The sequence below is a fragment of the Antennarius striatus genome, chromosome 3 (assembly GCF_040054535.1).
Source record: "Antennarius striatus isolate MH-2024 chromosome 3, ASM4005453v1, whole genome shotgun sequence".
NCBI classification, from domain to species: Eukaryota; Metazoa; Chordata; class Actinopteri; order Lophiiformes; family Antennariidae; genus Antennarius; species Antennarius striatus.
This window is the reverse complement of record NC_090778.1, coordinates 21,924,885-21,949,715: the sequence shown is the minus strand read 5'-3', so window position 1 is coordinate 21,949,715 and position 24,831 is coordinate 21,924,885. Positions and strand designations below refer to the sequence as shown.

Sequence of the window (24,831 nt, the reverse complement as noted above, 5' to 3'; positions counted from 1 at the left end):
GGCGTAGGATGTGAAGAAGGAGAGGTGACAAGGGACCCAAACAGAGAGAAATACCAGGGAGTGGAGATTCGTCTGGAGGCAGGAGCTTTCAGGAAGGACTGGGTGGACTGGAACTGATCAGCAGAAACTCCTCCACCCAAAGCAAGACCTCATGAGCTTCTCTGGTAGATTTCTGACATCCAATCATCCGGTGATCACATATATACAGTAGCAGGAAAGCTTGGTGTCATCACTTCTAAATCATGTGCCAATTATCTAATGTCCTCTCTAAGCTGAACAAACCTTCTGTCTGGTGGTCATGTGATTTCCATTTATTTACAGCGAGAATCAGTTTTATGTGTATGCGTAAAAGAAAACGGACTCCAGCTTTTGCATTGAACATAAGGTATTTAAACAAGAATTTAAATAATGATGAACTAAATATCAATGTGCATGTCATGAGCTGTGCAAAAGAAATAATTTGTTGCCTGGTGAGTGGTTGTGTTCAAACTCATGTATGTTTTAGAAAGTCATGACTTGAGGTTCTGGTTGACCTTTATTCTGCAGAATGCAAAGCTACTTCTGACCCTATGGTTGTTTTGATATAGATTTAAAGAAATATAATTATACTTTTTAATCTTTTGTTCAATTTTGTTAAAGCTGTTTATTCCCATTTGACATAACTTTGAGATAATGCATATCCCAGTTTGCATGTTTAGGATTAATTAAAAAGTTAAATACAACTCTTCCTTCACATGTAAGTGGATTTTTTTTGCAGCAGTATTGTGGTTGCTTCAGCTCCTGAGAGGAAAGATGCTGTGGTCACATTAAAGAGAAATCCACTTCAGTATCAGAGGCGGAATAGAAGTGCTGAGTGATGACATAGCCTCATGTAGCTTCTTCAAAGGACGGAGCTTCTTCCAGATCTGTACACTTGTATATTGACCTCTCTTAACACAGTCCACCTACCGAGGTTATCAATTGACAGCGAGCTCCATGAGGAATTCCACTGATACGGCTTGTGTTGAATCGAGGGAGCACAGGAAGTGATAGAAGCTGCTAAGAAGCAGGGCATAGTGAAGATTGATCATTTTAAGGTGTGTATTGTCCAACTTTATGCCAGTAAACGTCCTTGCTCTAATGATTTCTTCTCCTTTCAGGTGGTTACTGCCCACGGATCATGTCCATTGAGACCAGTGATTGGTTGTGACAACACAAACAATGGATTCATGAAAAAACAGTGTTTGAATGAATGAACAAATTAATACTTTAATGATCCCAAAGGAAGATTATTAACTCTGTCGGGGACGTCAGTGCAGTTTTTAATGCTACTGTTGAACTTAAAGGAGCTACACTCATGCATATCAGTAACTTAATTTGCATTACGATATTTAGGGAACTTTGGTCGCTTTTAGTTCAACAGATATGAAGCTAGGAAATTCAATTACTATTGTGTTTGTCTTAAGGCGTCTGCGAATGTTGAACTTACAGAATATGAGTACTTGTGTTAAATTCATTTGCGTATACAGTACGCATGACTATTGCCTTGTAGTTACTCAGTATGGCCACAGGGGGGTAGGAAATGTATTTACTGAGCAGGAAGTGGTCTGAGTACATTTAGGCGCTCGAATATGAACTCAGTGTCATTGTCTTATTTTGCTTGTATTTTCTTTCTTTTAAAAAGTTTTTCTTTCTTTTGTCTTTGTATTTTTGTGTTCTTTTTGGTTTTGGTTTCACCTCAGTAGTCACATCCTTTAATTGTTGTTTTAACCTATCCAACAATTAAGAGTGTTGGCCGTTGACATAATAAATCGCCATTTACACCGAAGGAAAAAAAAATTGTAGTTCCTCACTTTGGCTACAGGAGGGTCTTTTTCTTTTCCTTTTGGCTTTTCCCTTCAGGGGTCGCCACAGCGAATCAATTGCCTCCATCTACCTCTGTCTTCTGCATCCTCTTCTCTCACACCAACTACCTTCATGTCCTCTTTCACTACATCCATAAACCTCCTCTTTGGTCTTCCTCTAGGCCTCCTACCTGGCAGTTCAAAACTCAGCATCCTTCTACCAACATATTCACTATCTCTCCTCTGGACATGTCCAAACCATCTCAGTCTGGCCTCTCTGACTTTATCTCCAAAACCTCTAACATGTGCTGTCCCTCTGATGTACTCATTCCTGATACTATCCTTCCTGGTCACTCCCAGAGAGAACCTCAGCATCTTCATCTCTGCTACCTCCAGCTCTGCCTCCTGTCTTTTTCTCAGTGACACTGTCTCTAGATCAGTGGTTCTTAACCTTGTTGGAGGTACTGAACCCTGCCGGTTTCATATGCTCACTCACCGAACCTTTCTTTAGTAAAAAAAAAACACATGAAATGACCTACCTGCAAATCAGTGTGACTTCTGCTGTTGTAATTGAGAGACCAGTTCAGATATGTGTGGCTTCGCCTTGACAAGTGCTACTCTTATGTTCACAGCAAAGTCTGTTTCTGTTGTTTTCCATGCAGTTTAAGGAAGTGTTCCTTTATTTTTGCCAGTGCGAGACTAGAGTTGCTCAATTTGACATTGCAAATCATGCAGAACGCTGACTCCCATCACGTTCCGTTATACAGTACATGTAAATTCACGTTGCACATATTCGTCCGACCACTTTCTTTTTTTGCTCAACATAGTTACTATGAATTAAAATATTAAGAAATCAATCTCATGATGTACCATCATGACAGGCATAAATTGACTTATGGGTGCGAAAAATCCCCTATAGCACAGGTAGGCTAATCGATGTAGCGTGATCACCTTCAGCCAGTGATGGCTAAGGGGGGCGTGTCATCACGAATTGACACGATGTGTCAAACGTACACAGTGAATCGTGTATGTTCGGCAAAAACATAAACATTTTGGTAATTTCCTCCTCCACAGTGAGGATGAAGTCATGATGTTCCTCCGCAGGGCTGTGAACCCCATAAAGACAAGTTCCAAACCAAATCATGCAGCTGAAGGTTTAGCTCAGGGAGGTGAGAGGAGGAACTCAGAGACCTGAGGTCATAGGACCAAATCCCACTGTCAGGTTTGAGATTTTCTCCAGAATGTTGTGACTAATAAATACTACAGTACATCCAACCGGCCTTGCAGGAGCTCCTGAACAGCTCAGTAGGATCAGCTTTAATTGACAGGTGTTTGTCACAGGATGTAGAATCAAATCCCAGTAACGAGTAGCTATTTTAAGTTCTTTGGTCACATGAAAATTTGAAATGCTTAAATACATACTTTCTATGTGTGGAGTCAAGTAGCTCAGCTTGTTAAGGTGCTGAGCATGAGTACAGACATTACAGGCTCAAATCTCACTCTTCCCAGTCTTTTTCAAGACCAACCAATCAGGAGTTCCAACTTCTTCAGGTTTGTAGGTCATAGCAGCAAAAAAGGTAGGAGTTTTTGGGAAGAACTTGTAATGTGATAAATAGAAAAAACACAGCAGAACCAGAAAGTACTGATTAACAGAATTGTATTAATATTTTATGATAAACAACAGAAGAATAAAAACTTCAAGTCGAACATGTATAAAATATGGTGGGAAGAGCCTCTGTGGTGGGAGGAGCTTATCTGTGTGATTGAAAGCACACCACCAAAAGACTTCTGGAATAATTATGTTAAATTCAGTTCTGTTCAAACCTCCTCTATTTGCTTTCATTCCTTCATTTCAGCTCTTATGAGTGATGAAGCTTTTTAGGTGTTGGTGTTTAACTCGTAGCAACAACAGGAAGGCACACTTAGATCAGGTTTAAGCCTTGAAAAAGACACATGAGTTTCAAACATGTTAGAAACTAATGAAAAAGACTATGGAGGTATTTAAGGCCAACCTCCATCAGCATGGAATGGTCTATTTAAAAAAAAAAAAAGGTCCTCAGCTTCTTGGCACCGCACCTTGTTCCACGATCACCTAGATGTCCATTTCAAACTGTGAGTCATCACCTTAAAGAAACAAAAGAACAGAAAAAGAAATGTCACTAACTGAAGACCAAATGCCTTGCTTCCTTAGTCCTATTTGTTAACAGACCGATTTCGACCTTTGACTCACAGTAATATATCAGAAACACGAAAGATTTTTGATGGGTAAAGTAGCAGGATTTCAACATAAGGTACCTTATGATAAATTTCAATCAAAAGAAGGGCAACTAATATAGTTGACACAGTTATTAAAAAGTACTTTATATATAATATATCAAGGGTTGAAAGAACAGCTGGAACATATGTGGAAGATCAAGGTTAATGTGGTCCCCGTGGTAGCAGGAGCACTTGGGGAAGTGGCCCCCAAACTGGAAGAGTGGCTCCAGCAGATTCCTGGAACAACATCTGAAGCCTCAGTCCAGAAGAGTGCAGTCCTAGGAACAGCTAAGATACTGTGCAGAACCCTCAGACTCCCAGGCCTCTGGTAGAGGACCCGAGCTTGAGGATGACACACAGATACCACCCCATAAGGGTGAGACTTTTAAAAAAAAAAAGAATTAAACAGACCTGAAATGTCTTCAAATATATATTTTGTTTTAAACATGTAAAATAAATGATTTTCTTCATGAATAAAAATAATGACTAACAGATCGAAGATTGGTTCCAGACCACCAACGATTCAGGTAAGGATCCGATGGTTAAACTGATGTGAAGTCTGATATATCAGTAATGTCGATTCCAGGGTGGGATGGAATCCTTCACTCCAAATGCACAGGCCATCTTGAGGGGTTGTCTCCGGGATGACATACCAGTATTGCTGCTATCAGGGACTGTGGTGGGCATGAGTTGTCCATCCTGAGCCTCGTCTGAGAAGGGTGGACTGGTCACCCCAGGAATGACAGGCAGTCCTTTTGGCGGAGTACTGGCCACCGGAGAGCTGCGATGCTCCAGCAGGAACTTTCGGTCGTAGATGATCCTAGTACCTTTAACATGAGAAGGCAGGAAAATATAAAGATTATCATCATCTTCACCAACATGCTCTATTAGCACTGGGTCAGACATTATGAACTTCATGCAGGTGAGGAAGACAATGAAAGAAGATGCACTATATCCTAAATCACATGTGTTAAACTCAAGGCCCGGGGGCCAGAGTTTAACACATGTGGCCCACCAGAGCATGAAAGGTCAGAGTGTCTAAAGTTAAGTAGGTCAAAAGCGTGCTTTGAGCAAAACTATATTTCCTACAATGCAGTAATTAAGCCCATTTTAACATTGAAAAAAGTCTTTAACGTAGCTAATGTCCTAACTTGTGTTTGCTGTTATTTTTCTTTATTCTCTGGGATAGTTTGATCCTTGATTGATGGAGTTCTGTGGGTTTCATATCCTGAAAAATTAAAAGGATTTATGTTATAACAGAGCGACAAGTAAAAATATTTTTTCTGTGCAAGCGTAATGTTTGTAACTTGAATAAGTAATAAATTCAGAGTTATTTAACATTAAGGAGTAGTTACATTTACTTTACATTGCATTGAGTTACATTTATAAGTTACATCTGGCCCTCTGAGGAGAGCCATTATGCTGGTGTGGCCCTTAGTGAGTTTGACACCCCTTCCCTAAATGATAAAAGATAGTATTATTTTTAATTGCTGCCAATTAACCGCTGAGCCACAAATTATTACAACACATTTAATAATATAAGCTTATAGTGTGCAACAACTATCAACAAAAGCCACAAATCTTCACATCAAATAAAAATATAATAGAAATGTGGTCTCCTTGGACATACTGTAAACAAAGATACACAATCTGTGAGGGAAGAGCTTCTGACAACACGTGACCAATTAGAACCAATCCGAAGACAGCAGATGTATTACCGTTTGTGTCTATTGTTTTCCTTGTTGCACGTACAGTACTCTGAGAACACGCCCAACACCAGAGAACACCAATCACGGCATCGGTTGTCAATGACGTAATACTAGTGAAGGCGTCGTTACAACCAGACGACTGTAGGTGTCGCTAATGCTAAAAGACGGGCTTATGAAATCCAAGAATAAAACACGAACAAAACAAATAATTCGTTGAGGAACGCGATTTTGATTTACAAAACTTACATTAGAGGGCTTATCATGGGTTGATAGTTAATGAATGGTGATTCATCCCTGCTCTCGCTTCATTCAAGCACTCGCTAGCTACCTTTAGCAGTTAGCACGAACGGAGCTAGTAGCTGCTTATGCTAAGAAGCATGAGGGTTTTGACAGCAATCGACCTCATGGTGTTACCCTGAGTGTTACGTGCACAGCCTGACAATACACTTATTCAGAAGGAAATGCATTAAGTAGGGCAGTAGGTAATCGCATGTCCACAGGTCAAAGGTAAATATATCACAGCAGTTCGTACCACCCGGGGTCGTGCTGAACAGGGTCCCTCCGGGAGTCGTGCAGTAGTTGTGGGGCATGTGCGCCGAGTGGCTGATGGTCACCATCCTGGTCGATGGGATTTCCTTGGCAGTGGTCTTCTGGCAGTCGGTGGACATTCTCACTACTATAATGAACCCAAACTGGCTCTATTAACAAAATAACATGGAGCAGGCAACCTTGGTCCGACAAAGCAACAAGCCAGAATAGCTACTTTCGGATAAATATATTTACCTCTAGTTCATGCGTGCAAATGATGAGCAGTAGTACCCTAACTGCATTGCATTATAACATGCAACCTCACACGCACAGTGTTCAGGTTCTTTGTTAAGAGGACCCGATTACACGTTCCTACACTTCCACTCATGCACACAAAACACGGACACCAGCAGTTAAGCTGCATGGGAACACAACTCCCAGCCTACTGTAGGTGGACAGTTAGCTTCTACCGCCACCTGCTGGTAAGTGTCGCTCATGCAACAACTGTACAAATATAAGGACTTAGTGTAGAAACGTGCAATATATTGAATAAGTTTTCATGTAATTAATTGTCATATATGATGAATTTATTATAGCTTTAACCTAAGAGCCTGTGGATCTGTTGATTTTGTGTAGCTGCTTTATGTAATGGAGTAAAAATGATGATTGTGTCAAACAATTTTTTTATGCACAATGGTTATAAAATCTATCGTCACTTAGCTTTCTATTACCACCACTGGTTTACATCAGTGTTGCTGATTCTCCTGCCAAAACTCCATCAAATGCAACTTAAGAATGTAGCGATATTAGTCTTTATGAATATACTGAATTCAGCATCTATTATGAACATACTCCAACGTCCCGTAACATCCTCATAAGACTGCTCGGCAACATGTCTGTTTGTTACACTGGGTCTCTTCAAAAACTTAAGTGATATTAAAGTATGCACACTGTACACAACGACATTTCATTTCTTTATTAATTTTGTAAATGTTGAGCTGGTGTACAGAGTAAATTGTCAATAGATGTCCTCAGATTTGATTGGATTAAAAGACTTTTACATTTATCTTTTAAATTCATGTTTGACTCTCCATAACAATAAAAATAGCAAACAAAACAGGTTAAAATACCCAGAAGACCATTATTTATCCCCAGATTGCAGGCATCACCCAGAACTCAACAGTCTCTTGGTAGCTACAGCTGTATGATGCTAAAAGTTAATCCATAACATAACTAGAATCCCATTTGACAAGTAAGGGTGCATAGCATTCTAAATAAATATATATATATATTTTTCATACATTTCATATGTATATATATATATAGCCTTTTACGTTAAAAACGTTTTTTGTGCATGTGCGCAGTTGCATTCCTTGTTGAGTAATATGCTATTGCGTTTATAATGTCTTCAATCCATTCTAAAGGAATATACATGTGTTGTCCAGCGTGACATCATCTCAATAGTCCCTCTGCAGGGCTGTTGATGTAAGTAACTACTCCTCCCTCCTCTTGCATTTGTAGTTGGCTTCCTTTCAAACCACATTCAAATCGTCACCATGTGGAAGCCTTGGAGCTGGCTCAGTTTTATATTTGGTAAAGGGGGTAGAAATTAGGGGAAGGTTGTGTTGAGGAAAAATGCTTGTCATCTTGAAAGACTAGCCATCGAAGCCACCAAGCCACTTGACCCCCCCTCTCCTGCCCGCCCCCCCCTCCAACTTAACCCTGACATCAGTTGTGATTTATATGTGACCCCTGATTCAGAAACCTACCTAATAACACCATAATTATGAGCCCTTGGAGAGCAAACTATATGCTATAACATGAGGGTTAATACAGCATTACACTGTGTAATAATACTTGTTGACATCTAACTTTCTGTGATTACTAAAAAAGTTAATAAAATAGACATAATATACAGTGAAGGGATATTTGTTATAATGTCAAATCCTATTTGAGGCTTTCCTCTTTAACCTGTCCTTTTGCATGACTTACAGTGTATGTTTGTAATGAACGTTGATGATCAACAGCAGATCTTGATTTTAAACCACAGAGGGAATAGCCTTACATCGATTTAATGTACAGAGCCAACACTGATGATTACTTTATAAAAAGACTTAAGAGTATACCAAGACCTCACATTCATCATCTATGGCTGTGAAGCCATACTTAACACGTATTGATGGGTGATTATTGCAACGTTTTTGAGACTTACACATCGCATTCAATGCCTAACATGTCTGAAACAAAATTCACGTTGGTATTTGATATCGTGTGATGGCACGCTTGTTGAGGTAAATCAACTTTAAAAAAATATGTGAATTAGAATTACACATTGCAGTTGGAGAGCCTCTGCTCTTTGTAACATTATACCTTCTGTGATATTATCACAACTCACAGCACTCAAGGATTGAATATGTGATATGAAAACCCCACACAAAGACACATACAGGATTTCTGTGAAGATGCATTTGAATGTCATTAAGGTTTAAAAACTATGAGTATAAACACCTACGTTCACTGATGAGTAACAAAAACACACACATTGCGGATGAGATGGCTGGTATGAACTCATACCAGTGTTTGCCCAATCTTAGTGAAAACCCAATAGTTTTCTTTGCTAGAGAGGCAAAGTGATCAAATGTGAGATGCTAATGTACTGACATCATTTCTGAGTGCTTAAGATACAGATCGAACTGCCTGATCTTAGGAAGACCATGAATTAAGATCCTAGAATCCTCCCTCGCCGATCGTCACAATCAAACACACTCACGCGTACAACCCTTTCCATTTGTGACCAGTTATTGCTTCTTCCATAGTCCAGTCAAGACAGAAAACAATTTATAAAAAATACAAAAGGAGTGACGTAAGAGACACGGTTCGGGACGGGTCGGGCTCACAGTCGCGGGTCAGTATTACAGCTTCTCATCACAGTGATTGGTGACTGACTGTCTTTGCTACACTCAGAATAACTGCCAAGGAGACAAACATTGAAACTCAACACATTCTCGACCCTCCACGTGACACTTTTCTTTTTATGCTGTTCAACTAGTGCTACATTATTACCAGCATTTCAGCTACCTTACCCTCCATCGAGTGACATCCTCTGGTGGTGGTGAGATGGTGTAAAAGTGCACCATATGTGTGATGGTTGTCATATATTGCATAAAGAGGTCAATCAAATACTGCTGAAGGTGGGATCGTGCCCCCTGTTGGTGGAGGGCAGGACTGCTACATCTACTCTGAGAGGCAGACTGGGGTAGGGTGAGAGGTGGAGGTAGGGCAATTGGGACAAGATTGAGAATAAAGATTTGGGGGTTTTGGCTCATCACATCGTTAGCACAAAATCTCAGCGGGAGCACACCGGGGACAGGAAAAGGCAAACAAGGGGGTGGGGGAGTAGGTTAACCTCTCACCATATGTCTCACTGCTACTCTCCCCACAAGGCGAACCATTCTGAGGGGAGATGGGGGAGGCGGATTCACAGAAACCCACAGTACAGTAAATGACTTGGAGTATATCTTCGCTCTACATTTTGACATGTCCAAAGAAAAGGGGTGAAAGCACATGGAAAGCACAACGGAACAAAGACCTGACACACAGAAATCTGACATTAAAGACAGGTACAGCAACACAAGAATCATATGTTCTTTGAACCCACGGAGTTATATAGAATATTATATAGGTTCAGACCAAATGAACCAAACAGGAAAAACAGAAAAAGAAATTCTCATGTTCCAGAAACAGCAGCATCAGTGGCATCGCAGAGAAATCTAAGAGCATAAACAACACACCTAACACAGAGTCACGTAGAGCATTTTAGTGCATACAATATTATGTACAACACTGATATACTTGGGTGATACTTGTAGCTTTACTGGACTTTGAGAGCACTGGGACGGGTTTAAAACTAGTTTGGGACGCTCCTTACCGGAAGAGTGTGGCAGGGAGGAGGGAGTGTCCTGTTGCCTAGCGACTATCAAGCTCTCAGGGTTTAATCCTCCCTTTTTTGACTGTTAAACTTTCCTCTGATGGTTCAGAAAACATGCCAGTCATCAACCATATTCCACTGCATGCCTGTCCCACACAGCAGCGTCTCCTCCCCATCCCTCCCCACCCTTTTACCCTCCCTCGTATTCCCCTCAGTATTTTTAGTTAAAGACAGGCCATGCGGCAGCAGTCACTCATGCTGATACAGATAACAGGAAGCACATTTTGGTTGCTAGTTTTTTTTGTTTTGTTTGTGTTTGGTTTTTAATTTTATATGAAATCATGCCTCTAGCCTAGTAATAGATGGTTTTTTTTGCCCCACAGTTTCTTTTAAAAAAAAAAAAAGAGGTAATAAAAACTACAAGTAAATCCATATCCTTCATCTATATCCATTATGGTTTTCAGTAGCGTTGGTGTCTGTTGCCCTTTATTTGTTTGTCTGCCTTTTTGTGTCTATTCTTCCTCCCGTCAGCTGCTGCTGGTCATGTGTCCATGTAGGATGGTTTTGGTGAGGTGGTTGAATCCTGTGGAAAACTCTGTAAAAAGAGGAGGAAAACATGTTTATTTAGAATGAGCTACAACTTTGTGTTGCTGCACATGGAGCAAAAACTTGCAGGGTCCAGTAAGTTATTGCAAATGTGAACGTTATACATATATGTATAATACTGTGTGCAACCTTTTAAATCTATTCTTTGAAAATTTCCCTTAATTTGATGATCACATGTCACTAAAATGTCTCCATTATTTTATTCAGCCAACAACACCTCAGATCTGGTGAAGCATTCAAACAAATAGTTGTAGAGAGTCACTTGAAATATCAGTAATCTCAGGAATGTCATGGCCTTCACCACACACACACACACACACACACACACACACACACACACACACACACACACACACACACACACACACACACACACACACACACACACACACACACACACACACACACACACACACACACACACACACACACACACACACACACACACACACACACACACACTTCATAGGACAACTGGTTTTGCAGCTTTGACCTTGAATGTTGTCACATTACTTTCAGCTTGGTTGTTTTGCTGAGTGTGTTTTCATCGCTTGTCACACCAAGTTCAAATAATAAATTGCTTTAAAATAATATTGTAAAACAAATAATTTATTCGGATATGGATAACATTACATATGTACTGTATTACATACTGTAGAGAAATGGTTGATATAGGTCCTCTTCCATATCAGCCAGATTAATTCTCACAGAAATACTGTACGTCAAATTCAATCCTACGTCTGGTACTTGCTGATACTGAACTTTGTATTTTTTGTCATTTGTATTTTAATTATTTAAGGGAAGATTTAAGTCATTTGCTGTACCAGGATCACATTAAAATATATTTAGTAGTGAATCAAAGGTACATTCAGACACATTTAATCCAGAGAGACTGGATTAAATGTTGGAGCCCACAGGTCAGATGAGTCACTGTGGGTCAGTCCCGTACCTGTAGGGACGCAGCGCTCAGTCTGCCTCACTGCTTAACTCTCCGCAGACTGGCACATTTCACTATCTGAGCACCTTTCTTCACATCCACAGTATCGGGCTACATCAGGGGGGGCAGGGGTTGGTGTCGAGGTGAGAGGATCGAGAGGAGGTGGCGTGACAGGAGCGGACAAGAGGGCGAGGAAATGTTGTTAATGGAGGGCAACATAAAGAAGACAAGACAGGAAGACATGACAGGAAAAAGATGACGTGGGAAATGAGAAAACAGAAGAGCAAAGGAAGGAAATGTTGCCACAAGGAAAAACAACAGAGGTGATGTAATAGAAAAGTGAAGAACAAGTAAAGGGAAAGGAAACAGGGGCGGAAAGAAAGAAATTATGTATAAACAGTAAAGCAAGAACATAAATGATGGGTGGCAGTTTGAAAGACAGTTGAAGATAAGAGGATCATCAGAAACATCTACAATCATTGGGATTCAGAGTAGACCTGTGTCAAATAATATTTTATTAACATTTTTAATCAATTTTCATACTTCTCAGATGGAGGGGATTTAATCCCGTTAAGTAGAAGTAAGAGTTTAAATATATGAAATACTATTTGACCCAGAGTGTTGCAGGTTTGAGTGATACAGCACACAGTCATAGTTGAAGGACTAAAAGCTTTAATGAAAACACAAGTCAGTCATTGGGAAAATTGATGAGGACAGAATGGAAACAATCAATTCATTCAGTCGTTAATGGGGAAATAAAACAAACGTGTGGGTGTGGCTTAGTGATGACTAATGCGATGAATGGCGAGCACTTCATCCAAAATGACTTGAACAAAGTGGATTCATTTGTTCCTCTTGCATGCAGAAGATGAACGTGAGGCAATAAGAAAGACAATTGACCAGCCACTCAGCCACTTAGCACTCAAACCTTGCAAAGAGATTTAGAACCAACACATCATAAAACATTGCAATTGCTTTGAAGACACTCAAGGTTTGTTTTCAGCGGGACACACTGAAGCTCATGCACGTTAAAGTCACCAGTGGAGTGTCAGGATACGACTAGTAAACCAACGATTAGACTTTCTAGCTCAGTGCAGCAGAATCTCCTGCTCACTGTGAACTACATGGACGACATTCTGAACCACTTGTTCTGTTACAGTCCGTTTAGGCTCTCTGCACATTCTAGGCCTTAATGTGAGCTTCAGGTGTTGTGAGGTCTCACAGGACAACAGAGTGCTGTCTGCAGATCAGCGGCCCACCTTGCTGCTCTCCCGGCCCAGGATGGCGTAGCTCATGAACTGCTCAGCATCGACCTCGAGCTCGTTGGCATCCTGCAGAGAACCCTCCACGCTCACCTCCTGCACCACCTCCTCACCTGAACCCTTCGCCCGGCGCACAACCTTACGCACAATCTGTCACACACACACACACACACACACACACACACACACACACACACACACACACACACACACACACACACGCACAGGAGGGTGGGAGCAAGATATAACAGCAAGATGCAAATTAACGGTTATGGAGAAAACAGTTATTGTTTGGGGGCGTGCAGCATGTTCATATTGTAATATTGTATGTGAAAGAGATGCTGAGTGAGTCATGTGATATGGACAAGAAGGAAACAACGACTGGAACACAGAAAAGAAACATCGTGAAATCGCTGACCTTTTTTGTGACAATATTTCCATGTTCATCAGTGAACTGTTCCTCGCTTACTTGCTCCCCTGGAAGATCTTCGACCTCGTCACCCTGCGAACAGACAAACGTTTGTGCCAAAATCGTTTGTGCACCAGACAGCTTCAGCAATTACATCGACTTTTATGCATGCACCTCCACTAACAGAAAAGAACAAGGGGAGGCGAAGGATATGAGGGATATAATTATGGTTCAAGAGGTTCACTGCAAGGCTGTAATAACCCCTAATAATTTGCAGTGCCTAAACAGTTATTTATAAGCTCAAAGACTCACAACCAGAGAGGCGAGAACAAGGGCTAGTCCAGCCGGTATAGACATAAATAAAACATGTCAACATGTGTTGAAGCATTGATAGCATCTGAGATACAGTCGGAAGAAGATGCCGCAGAGTTCATGAGGCTTTCACATAGAACCCGGAGCCCAAATTGGTGGAGCCCAGAAATCTATCCACAGGAGCTGCAAACAACTTTCATGTAATGGAGGATGACTTTTGTTGATTTGATTCTATTGTTGTCACCAGTGAATGAAATATTAAATCAACTACCCTCATCACAAACCTAGATGTCTTCACACCACACCTGACCGTCGTCTCTTTTTACCTTCAGGATGACTCTGCGGCGAACCACCCTGGTGGTGACGTTCTCCTCTTCATCTGCTCCCTCCAGCTCACCGAGCTCGCGGTCCAGCTGAGTGTGTATGTAGGTGAGCACGGACCGCATAGAGCCACTGGCTATGTGGAGGACATTCTGACAGCTGATAACCAGGAAAGCCAGAAGCACGCAGCTGAAGAGGAGCTCCGTCACCAGGGCCCACATTACCTCACTCTGATCCCCGGCAAATCAACACGGTCAAACGCAGCGACGCACTCCCACGACCTTCAGCGAGCCCCGCTTCCCTCAGAGCACTAATGTGAGCTGGGGGAAAGGTGACAGCTGCAGCCTGTTGTCACTGGAGGTCACACAGTCGAAGTTTTGTTGTTTCCTTCAGTTCATGTCTGTCCCTAACTAGCTGGGACCTCTGGACCCAGCTTCCTTCCTTCCTTCTTTCCTTTGGTCTTTTAGTGTTCCTCCTTCCACCTTTAGGTCAGGAGTTCTCATTCAGTGGCGTCAAATCCAAAGCAAAAGCAAACTTGAAGCGTGTACTCCTTCCTCTCTCTCTCTCTCTCTTTTTCAGACCATGTGATATGTGGTCTTTAAATACCTCTGGCTACTCCAATGTGGCTCCACATGCTGCAGTAAGAGCAATAAGAAACCTGTCCCAAGACCTCCTTCAAACACTGTTTCCTTGAACCACAAATTATTCCTCAACCACACAACCCAGTGGGCAAACAGCGTCTCAAACAGCACAAGTTTGTAGCACAAGAACACATCCAAATGCTATGAAAGCAAACGTTAGACTGGACCAAGCTAATAGGCTCCTTCTCCACCTCTGTGCAGCGCACAAAAGCTGTCCTCTAAAGGTCTGTTCTGCCGTTTCATGCTTTCATGGCTTTACAGTGTGATGTGGGTGTGTTTGACAGAAAGTTAACACGTGGAAATGACTGCGATGAAAGAAGATCGTGTTACGCGAGTGGGACAGTGAGAATGCTTGCTATATTTGTCCAGACATGCTGTTTGTGCCCATCTTGGGCCCTGTTCTCTGTGTGAGTGTGTGTGTGTGTGTGTGTGTGTGTGTGTGTGTGTGTGTGTGTGTGTGTGTGTGTGTGTGTGTGTATGTGTGTCTGTGTGCATGTGTGTGAATGTGTATGTTTATCTTTTTAGCATCCATCACGTATGTAGTAATTACTGTCAGTAAATCATGAAGTAAAGAATGAATATTAATTGTGATGTCTGACTTCAACGTTCGAAGAAACTCGGACAACTGACAAAATTTTCCAGACATTTAATTGTTGCCTGATTAGTTCATCTTTCTATTTTTTCTACTATACTTCAGCAATTGTCTGCTAATCATAGTTTAATCCTGAGGCACACCATATTTTAAATTTAAATATGTTAATTTAACCAGGGGTGGTGCCATTTTGATCTTTCCATAGCTCGGATGTAGAGTCCCCAGAGGATGAACATTACATTCCTTGGTTATCACCTGGCAATCACGGGAATTACGTCTCATTGTGAACTTAGCACTATGGGAGCTGTTAGCATGTTCATGTTAGCATTTAGATTAATGCCTTACTTAAGAAACACTAGAATTGCTGTAACTCCAGTATTATTGTCTGAATTGGATAAATATTGAACGTGGTGTGTTGGGTTTGCATTACATCTTACTGCTTACTCGTCATGAAGAACAGACATCCACCTTAGTTTGGTTGTGAGGAGTTACTTTCTTACCTGAACTTTCAGCACGCCATCCCATGCCCTCAGTTCTGGTACCCTGTGTGGGAAGCCCAAACCCTTCTCAAAGGGTTGAGTGCCTCTGAAGTGCCCCCTTAAGATCTCTGCATGTCCCATGTCCCTCACAGGTTGAAGCAAGGCCTCCTGGGATACATGGGTCTGGGCTCCATCCACAGCATTACACACTGATGACATCATTGTGTCCATCGCCTGCCTGGTTTTAGGCTGACTGCCCACCCAGGCCTGTGTGGGGTCGGTGACAGGGATCCATCCTGGGCTTGTCTGTTCCTGTAGATACGAGAGGAAAGACCCTCCACCACCTCCATTTCCATTACCTGACCTGGGGGAAGAGAATAGATCAATGTAGAAATGGAGCTTAATGAGATGTTAGCACAGATCTGTTTGTCACTTCTGCTCTGTTAATCTAATTATGATTGTGAACTCTCTCTGCCAGTGACAGAAGACTCTCTTACCTGTCTCCATTCCGATCTGCAACACAGCTCAGACCAGGTGACTCACTCAGACGAGCATAAACCCTTTGCTGTCCTGCAACAAGAAAAAGCCCTTCCACTGAGCCCGTCCTCCTTCCATCTCCTCCTCCTCCTCCTCCAGCTCCATCTCCACCAGTCGTACTGGTCAATGCTGATGCCTCTGAACTTGCCTCTGACCCCTGACCATTGTTAAGCCCGTTAAGATTGATCCCAGCGATGGTACCTCCGAGTGAGGCCGGTGTGGCAGTGCTGAGTGAGTCAATGCCCATCTCAGAATCATCTTCGGGTAGTTCGATAGAGCCACTCAACACCCTCCCCCCTCCACTGGCTGCACTGGCCTGGCTAGCGGGGCGACCCAGACTTCCGTACGGCAGCCCAAGTAGACCTTCCGAATCGTCAGCATTGCTGCACTCCAGCGAGGAGTCCTCCACAGGCACCAGAGAAGGGCTGTTGCCTGAGGGCCACACCTGCACATCAGACATCTCCATGAGGGTGTCTTCCTCTGTGGTGGCAATGGGGGCACAGTCCAGACTGGAGACTTCCTGCCAGTAAGGCTCAGAACCCAGCGGGGAGGGCAGGCTGTACTGCATGGAGGCCGGTGAGAGAAGCTCTTCCTGTGCGAGACCATAACCTGGAGCGAGACAGAGAGAGGCACACTGACACCTGGCCCCCCCGCCTCGCTCCCCCACCTCACCCCCCACAGCACTGGGGCCCAGGGAGGGGGTAAGCGCCCCTGCCCATGAGCTGGGAATCTATGGGAGGAGTAGGGGAGGCTGAAGGAACAAAGGGGAGAAGAGTGGGGAAGGCCAAGACAATAGGAGCCGAAATAGAAGTGCGAGGAGCTTAAAGACAAAGAGCAAGGGCAGCTTTTAGGAGAGGGTTTGTCAAGCTCGATCAGCCAGCGCTGGCGGTGAGAGCAGCAGCGGCAGCAGCAACAGACACCGGACGGGCTGCTTGGAACCCAGCAGTGACTGCTGCTGCTCTGCTGTCTGCCACCTGCAGGGAGATGGACAGGGATTACCGTCTCCGCCGGGAAACACACTCAAACACACATGCCAGCTATACACTCCCTCACTATCTGTCTCATACAGTCACACATTCACTCACGCTCAGATATGCATGCGTTCAAATCTGTTCAAAAACAGGCAGGTTAATACTGTTGACAGGCTGTATGGCATGCATGCAGGCAGTTCCATTCTCTCCTTACACACAAGTGCACAAACACATCAGCTCACACAGCTACTTGCGTTGTCACTGATCATATTTTTACTAGAATGCGTTTCTACCTAACACAAGATATAGATATGGAACGGTACTGTTGATTCCACTAACATGTACACTAGACATGATAATCCTTTTGTTGTGAAAGTCACATTTTAGTGTTTTATTGACAATTTTAAGTAATAGATAAAACTGTATATCATTTCTCTCTGGACTCAGGTCACCCCTACAACTGCTATAAATACATTTTGGACCAAAGTTTTTTTTGTGTGTTTTTTTTGGAAAAAATGATATTTGGCATGGTATCACAAAATATCACAGCATCTAGAGTACAGTATTTATTTTTGTTGAAATAGTTGTGCATGTTGTACAAAAAGAAATAAAAAACCGTTTGCCTTGTATCTGTCATGTAACCTGGTCATGGATAAATATACTTTATCTATCCCAAACTGGGAAATGCTAAATAAATGAGGTAGGTGAAAATTTGTCTAAATAATTTGCCAGTGTGGGTGAAGCAAAGAGACTGTATGTGTGTTCATGTGGTGTGAACTGCAGGGTGTAACTCGATCCACGGTTGGCAATGCTGCTGTAGAGGACTGCTGAGAGTGCAGGATATATTTGCAATGCTGAGCAGCAAAGAAGCTCTTGTCCTACTTTCTCCTTTCTCTTTTAGGCTCTGATGTCTTGTTTAAACATTTGATAAATGTTTGTACTTTTATTTATTTTAAAATTGTTTCTTCTTTGTTTAGTTAACAACAGAGAAAACAGGAAGGGTTTTAAATTTAAAAAAAAAAAAAAAAAAGTCCATATCTAGCTCCTTGTACAGGTCCTCTCACTATATTGTAAAATACATTTAGAAGAAAAAGCTATACGTAAACGTGTGTGTGTGTGTGTGAATAAAATGTTTCTTTTAGAAGAATCCAAACACATTGGTCTTTCATCTAAATGTATGTATTGTCAGCTTAGTGTGAATCTCCATGCTATGAAATCTATTCTATAACATGGTCTGAAGCCAAGATCACTGTGAGTGAGCTTTGCTGAGTCACATGAAAGAAAACAGGAGATCTGTTTGTTTTTGGTTGCCATGAATTGGACGATGAGTGGGTTTATCGGTTCTCCATGTAAATAGATGTCGGTGAAAGAAGAGATTTATAAATGAAAGAAGGACATCAAGGGAGGAGATGACCGTGGAATAAGAAATGTGTGTGATCACCTGACCGCTAGAATGAAAAACACCAATACAGAAAAACATAGCTGAGAAGTTCACGTTAAAATAAATGTAATGGAAATGTGAACATCTTGCCCATACATCATGGGTACACGTGTATGAGAGACTCAATACACCCACAGTATAAAACGTACAACACATACACAGAAACAATATTACATAGACTCTTGTGAACACTCATAAAACATATCGCACAAAATAATCCATCAGATGTTTACATATAGAAATAAAACTACAGCATTCATACATGAACAGAGCATAAACAGTGTTCACAAAAAAAGGTTTGTGACCTTTTTTCACCCCCAATGGAACAGATCACAGAGGAGGAACCGACAGGGGTCGTTCTAAGCATGCATGCCATGCAGAGATATATGTCTGTCGGTCATGCAGCAACCTGTGACAATGCATTGTTTGAGTCTCAACAAGCATCGTTTTTCTGAGACCTCACTTCGGTGTTTTCATGCAAACACAGGGGGAAATGGGCGATGAAAGTCAGCCTCATGCACGTGCAGACAGGCAGGCAGTCAGGGAAAGAAGGGATGGGAAAAGAGGGAAATGATACAGTGGGAAAAACAAAAAGAAAAGGACAGTAAGAGACGAATAAGAATATAAAATTTGGTGATGATCACATACAGAAACAGAGAGAGAAAGAGAGAATGAGGGTCACCTCCCCCCTCCCAGTGGGTGCTGAGTACACAGTCTGTGTGAGGGGTACTGGTCACAGGGCGGACACTTAAAATGGTTAGGTTTTCAAGGATAATAAAATTAAAAAATGCACAACTAGTCGCAAAAAAAATGGATAAAAGGATAACTATGTGGGTCAGAGGTCAATATGAGGTCAGCATGAGGTCAGTGTTCGGAGAGGAGTGAAAAGGAGGAAGAGGAGGACGGCTAGGCTGCAGATGACATGTCCAAAGAAACACAAACAGAGGGACAGATTCAAAGGGAATGAAAACAGGGCTCCCAAAAGGACATTTAGTGAACCAACATCACCTCTATAAACTCAAACTGCTCCCCATGCAATTACAGGCAGAGAGACTTTAAATGTCTGCTGACAACAGTCTAAAACGAGAGGCCATGTTCTATCTTGAGCTATTGTATCATCCTTTAACCTTTTAATCGTCTTGAATAAACCCTGTTTACCTATTAAAGAGGTGCACTAGAACTATTAAAGAACATGGATAAGAAACATACGGCACTGCAGATGTAGAGGAAAGCAGGTAAAGGTAGAGAAAGACAAAACAGAGGCCTCAACACGATTTATTTATCTAAAAATTCCGCATTTTCTGTGAATTTGCTCAACTAAAGAAACCATTTCAGTAACAACAATGGGTGTCTTTTACAGGGTGGATTGAACTGGAAATTCATGTCCTGCTCCACGTTTAGTATGAAGTTGATGCTGGCAATCAGTTAGCTGAGCTTAGTAATAAAAGAGTGGAAACAGGGAAAAACAGCAAGTCCAAAAGGTGAGAAAAACCAGCACCTCATTATTAACATTGTAAAATATGTCTATTTATCTTACAATAAAATAAAAATGTAAAGTGTAAAAACATAAATTCCTTTGCTGAACATAGTGACTTCTTCCCATAAAACCAGTGACTTTAAGAAAAAACAGCCCCAGGATGCGATAGCTGTTTCTCCCCGTTTCCCAGCCTTTATGCTAAGCTAATTTAACCAGCTATATACGTATTGCTTCATATTTATTTTACATGAAAGCTGTACCAAACCTTCTCACCTAACTTTTATCAATATAATGAATGAGCACATTTTCAAAACAGTCAAACTATTCTTTAATTATGAAATGAAAAAACATTTTAAAGAGAAATACAGATGTTTTGTTTTTAAAAAAAATAAATCAATAAATCAAATGCACAAAGAAATGTAAAAATCCACTTATTGCGTAAGTGTGGCCTGATGGATATATCCAGTTTTTTTTAAGAATTCCCAAATATACTCTGCATTGCTAAAATGTTAATTTAATGGATTATTTCTCTAGTATCTGGCCATTTTATTGTCTGATACTTATTTTTTCATTATTTCAAATGTCTCCTTTGGTCACTGCGCCTTTAGGTTGTACTCTACTTGAGACAGTAAGTCAATGCTTGAAAAGGAAGTATTCTATATTGTATTGAAGGTGCCATTAAAGCAAGGACAGCCTTTGGGAGGCAGGTAGCAGGACATATAGACAGACACATGGTTATCAGATTCACAGCAGCTGTGATCTGAATGTTTTCCCTTTCACCCTTTCACCCTCATGGTCGTATTCATATGCATTGTTACATCTGAGAGGATTGTTCCATTTTCCACAGAATAGGACCTGTCACCTGTTGGACTCACTCATCAGCAGCACTCAATACAGAGAAGTGAAGCCAGTTCCAGTGAGAGGGGAGGTCACAGGAGCCCCAAGGTGAAAATAGAGTCAATAAGATGTAAGGTATGCATGTGTGAAGGAAGCCATGAGGAAAAGGAGGAAAAGTAATGGCCAGTTAAACTAGTCTATGCTCACATTATAATCTGCATCATGTATGACGACATATCACACTAAAATGTTTCCAAATTAATAATGAGCAGTGAAAGGTCTCTACATAATTAAAATAACAATGTCAAAAGTTAGAATATGAATTAAAGTACTATAACTTTATTTAATTTCATAGTCATAAATTTCATAATTACGTCATTTCATAATTTCAAGTTTGTCTAAATGCCTGGTTCCTACAAAATGTAGATAATTGTGTTTTTGCGTACTTCACTCTTTAATTCATTACACTGAAGGAATACACAGGTGCACTAGAGGTTCAGTACAGTAGGAGTGTCCTGAGTCCCTCAGATGCTGAGATGAAGTCCTGCAAAAGTTTAAAGCATGTGGCAACATTCACTCACAGCAGCACCCCAGGGAGAAAACAAGAAAGAGTTCAACAGAAAGCTTGCACAGGGAATTCCATTTAACCTCCAGAGGGTTTTTGGGAAAGAGGAGCGATGTCTACTGGAAGGGTGGCTCAGTCAAGACCAAAGGGAAACAGGGGAGGCGTTCGATGTGGGATATGGGAAAGACAACTCACCATTGGTCATACCAGGGGAGAGGTGCTCTCTCTCATTGTGTCGGCGTCTGCTGAAATCACGGGATTGTCTCACTGGCTGGGGAGGCTGACCCTCCAGCATGTTGACTATGTCCATACGGTCAATGCTTTTAAGGGCTGCATACAAGCTCTCCACTGCACGGTAGATGCATGGAGGAGAGACACAAAACAAAAATAGAATGAGACTAGGGGTTCCCAGGACAAACAGTGATACCAGAAGCATAGATGAAGACACAAGAGGATGAAAAAAGCCACACTAATGTCAGATCTCACACTCACTCTTTGCCCTCTTGCCTTCACGTGTAGCCCAAAGATTGAGCAGCGCGGAGCTCTGCTCCAGCAGCGAGTTGGGATTCTCCACACGGATCTTATTGATGTCATCTACACTCAGCTGAAGTTCGCGTGCCAATTCTGCAAAAAACGAGTCAGAGAAAAGCTAGCAAACAAGGGGAGTGTTTATATAATTTCTCATCGGAGTCACGTCGTTATGTGCACAATCCTGAGATGGTGTTCTACATCAGAGAGGCAGAATAATGTCTGTCAAGCAGCGAGGCCTCTTGGCAGGTTAACAGAAAAGTATTAATTTTGTTGACTGGTTGCCATTTTATAACAGCTTAATTTGCTGCAAGACAGACAAGCTTGTCAGACATAAGGTAAACATGGAAGGCTTTCAGCATCTAAAAATAGATACTGTATGTTCAGGTTCATTTACCAGCCCAGCTCAGTCCCAACTGCTCTGCAATCACAGCCATCTTCAGCTCTGTCCTCTCCATGGCACTCATTGAGGCTGCACAACCAGAGGAGACAGTTTAACGCCCGACTCAGTTCGATGAACACATGCTAGCTTTCATGCACTGCCTTAGACCATCATATCATCATAAGAAAATAAACATATGATAGAACAATGAAAGTCATACCCATTGCAGGTTCATTTAGGGCACTGTATCTTTCTCTTAACGCCAGTGGGGTTAGGGTTCGCCTCCGGTCTTCGCTCCCAACTACCTGCTAGCAGAAGCAAACAACTCTGAAGTCCATCACAACAGGGGGAAATGACACACAACATTTTGACTACGTAAAATAATTGAGGACTTTACCTTGATACATGGAGGCATTGTAATGTTGAGGTTACAGAGCACATGTTGGCTGTCCTCATATTTCGTGGACTTGCGCAGGAAAGACAGAAATCCGGTGTGGTCTTTACTGCTGTCTCTCACCTTGGAAACCCAAACACAAGAAACATATAGCATACAGATTTGGGACAGAGCTGGTAGCGTAGCATTAAATTGTGAAGAATCAAAATTTTAAAAAATTAGTAAGAGAACACTAAACACACCTTAACAGAGACAGGAAGCCGGTTATCTCTGAAGGCCTGGAAGCTAAAGCAACGAGGCTGTTGGGTGGCCTTCCTCACTGGTACAAGATTCCCAGAACACTCCAGGTGAAGCGGCATTCCCTCCATCACCTGCAAGACACGACTAGAGTGAACCAAAGAGGGAGGAAGTTGTGTTTGATGAACTTCAGGTACTGCGTGATGCATTTCACACTGGATTTAGGAATACACAACAGAAAGCTCCAGTAACGCCTATGGTGCACAAGCCCCCATTCTGACCTCTATGTCTCTGCTTCGAGCCACCTCTGTGAAGTTCTCATGTTGTTCCAGGGTTTTATCCATTTTATCATCGGTCATACAGTAGCAGCGTAGACGGCCCTCACGCAACTCATTCATCTTCGCAAACACCACAAACTTGGCCATGTAGGGTACAGCTGACAGCTCTCTGTACAGCAGGTTGGAGAAGGAGACAGCCTCAGCTGTCCGAGGACAGTCTGCGAGCCAGAATCTGAGAGGAAACAGTAACACCTGATCACACTATACTTTAAATCAGTTGAGACAGAGATCATCCTTAGTTTTATGGTGTAATGGTTGGTATACCACACGTTAACTGAACTTACCGTGCCGAAACATTGGTTGTGAAACTGGCGCAGTCATTGGCGTACAAAAGCTTGGTGGTACCAGTAATGTCTTCCCATTGGGCTGGAGCTGTGCCTCCTAGGAATCAGACAGGTTGAGAGATGGACTAACGGGTTAAGCTATCTCATTAAAAAGGTTGAGGAAAAGAAGTCTCAAGGAAAGTGTTCAAAATTACCATCAACTATCTTCCACCACAAACCAGCACTCTGACCAGTTCTCCCGTAAATCATTTTCCCTCGACATTAAAGCTCACACTCCTAATCACCCATATATACAACCCCTAGTCACGGCATGCATTACCTATTACAGAGCAAAGGAGACGTAGGCTGGTTGTGTCGCCCTCCCCTGAGTCACGGGGGCTTTCCTTCCAGGATGGGGGCAGGGGTATACGTAGACCGATCGGTCGGTGAAACTTGCGCCGCCGAGGCTCCACAGTTACCACAGGGCTAAAGTTTGCCTGATTACCCAGCAGCTTTGCTACCAGCTCATCTGGAACTGGCTGAGCCTGAATTTGCAGGTAAAAGATGTAGGAAAGGGGTCCGGAATGTGAGCATGGGTTTGATGACAGAAAAGAGGAAAAATGGACAAAAGTGGGAAATGTATGTGGAATTTATGTAGATTAGGAGTAGATGCAGGGATAACGTGATAAAATGGGAATTTGATGATCGAGCAATGAATAAAGAAATGAGGGTAAAGGATAGGAAAACAGAAAAGAGAAAAATTAAAAGTCAAAAAGAAAGAGAGAAGGAATTCACCGTGAATTAAATATCTCCTCTTTAAAAACAATATTTTAGAAAGACAATATCAACACAACTTTTTGTAGGATTTAATAAAACATTTTTATTGAAAAATGTAAAAAAATTTGTTAACATGAGGCTCTTACAATCATAATGGATATCAAACAAAAAGGCACTGTAATTTTTCATAAAGCCATTCATGGCATTACTTCAGTATATTAGTTCAAAAGATACATTAGATATGTTTATCTAACACTATATTAGGACCATGTGTTAGTTTA

The 24,831-nt window shown here is 41.8% G+C and overlaps 2 protein-coding genes across 3 annotated transcripts in view; both read right to left on the bottom strand.

Moving 5' to 3' along the window:
- Positions 1–3,463: 3,463 nt before the first annotated feature.
- On the bottom strand, positions 3,464–6,758 carry eif4ebp1 (eukaryotic translation initiation factor 4E binding protein 1). 2 transcript variants are annotated; one of them, XM_068310887.1, is made up of 3 exons: positions 6,321–6,758; positions 4,733–4,906; positions 3,464–3,947 (listed from the first exon to the last, which is right to left on the bottom strand). In XM_068310887.1, exons 1-3 carry the CDS (start codon positions 6,454–6,456, stop codon positions 3,916–3,918), a joined length of 342 nt encoding a protein of 113 aa, XP_068166988.1. In that variant the 5' UTR covers positions 6,457–6,758; the 3' UTR covers positions 3,464–3,915. The 2 variants fall into 2 exon arrangements, with proteins under 2 accessions (XP_068166988.1, XP_068166987.1); XM_068310886.1 differs by lacking the exon at positions 3,464–3,947 and having other exon boundaries at positions 3,954–4,906; positions 6,321–6,464; positions 6,572–6,758.
- A 519-nt stretch (positions 6,759–7,277) lies between these two features.
- Positions 7,278–24,831, bottom strand: part of ank1a (ankyrin 1, erythrocytic a) — a 37,343-nt gene continuing 19,789 nt past the window's right edge. The window contains exons 30-44 of the mRNA XM_068310080.1: positions 24,114–24,318; positions 23,795–23,891; positions 23,454–23,682; positions 23,178–23,306; positions 22,939–23,058; positions 22,762–22,846; positions 22,557–22,631; positions 22,124–22,255; positions 21,827–21,979; positions 16,301–16,949; positions 15,825–16,167; positions 13,468–13,551; positions 13,047–13,199; positions 11,800–11,898; positions 7,278–10,839 (exon numbers count right to left, since the gene is read on the bottom strand). Of these exons, the coding sequence (XP_068166181.1) occupies positions 11,827–11,898; positions 13,047–13,199; positions 13,468–13,551; positions 15,825–16,167; positions 16,301–16,949; positions 21,827–21,979; positions 22,124–22,255; positions 22,557–22,631; positions 22,762–22,846; positions 22,939–23,058; positions 23,178–23,306; positions 23,454–23,682; positions 23,795–23,891; positions 24,114–24,318 (2,526 nt within the window). The 3' untranslated portion in view covers positions 7,278–10,839; positions 11,800–11,826. The remainder of the gene's footprint in view (positions 10,840–11,799; positions 11,899–13,046; positions 13,200–13,467; positions 13,552–15,824; positions 16,168–16,300; positions 16,950–21,826; positions 21,980–22,123; positions 22,256–22,556; positions 22,632–22,761; positions 22,847–22,938; positions 23,059–23,177; positions 23,307–23,453; positions 23,683–23,794; positions 23,892–24,113; positions 24,319–24,831) is intronic.

Coding starts and splice junctions, on each gene's coding strand:
- eif4ebp1 (XM_068310886.1), bottom strand. CDS start 6,456: ATGTCCACCGACTGCCAGAAGACCACTGCCAAGGAAATCCCATCGACC. Junction 4,907..6,320: donor GTTCAGCACGACCCCGGGTG/GTACGAACTGCT, acceptor CTCATGTTAAAG/GTACTAGGATCATCTACGAC.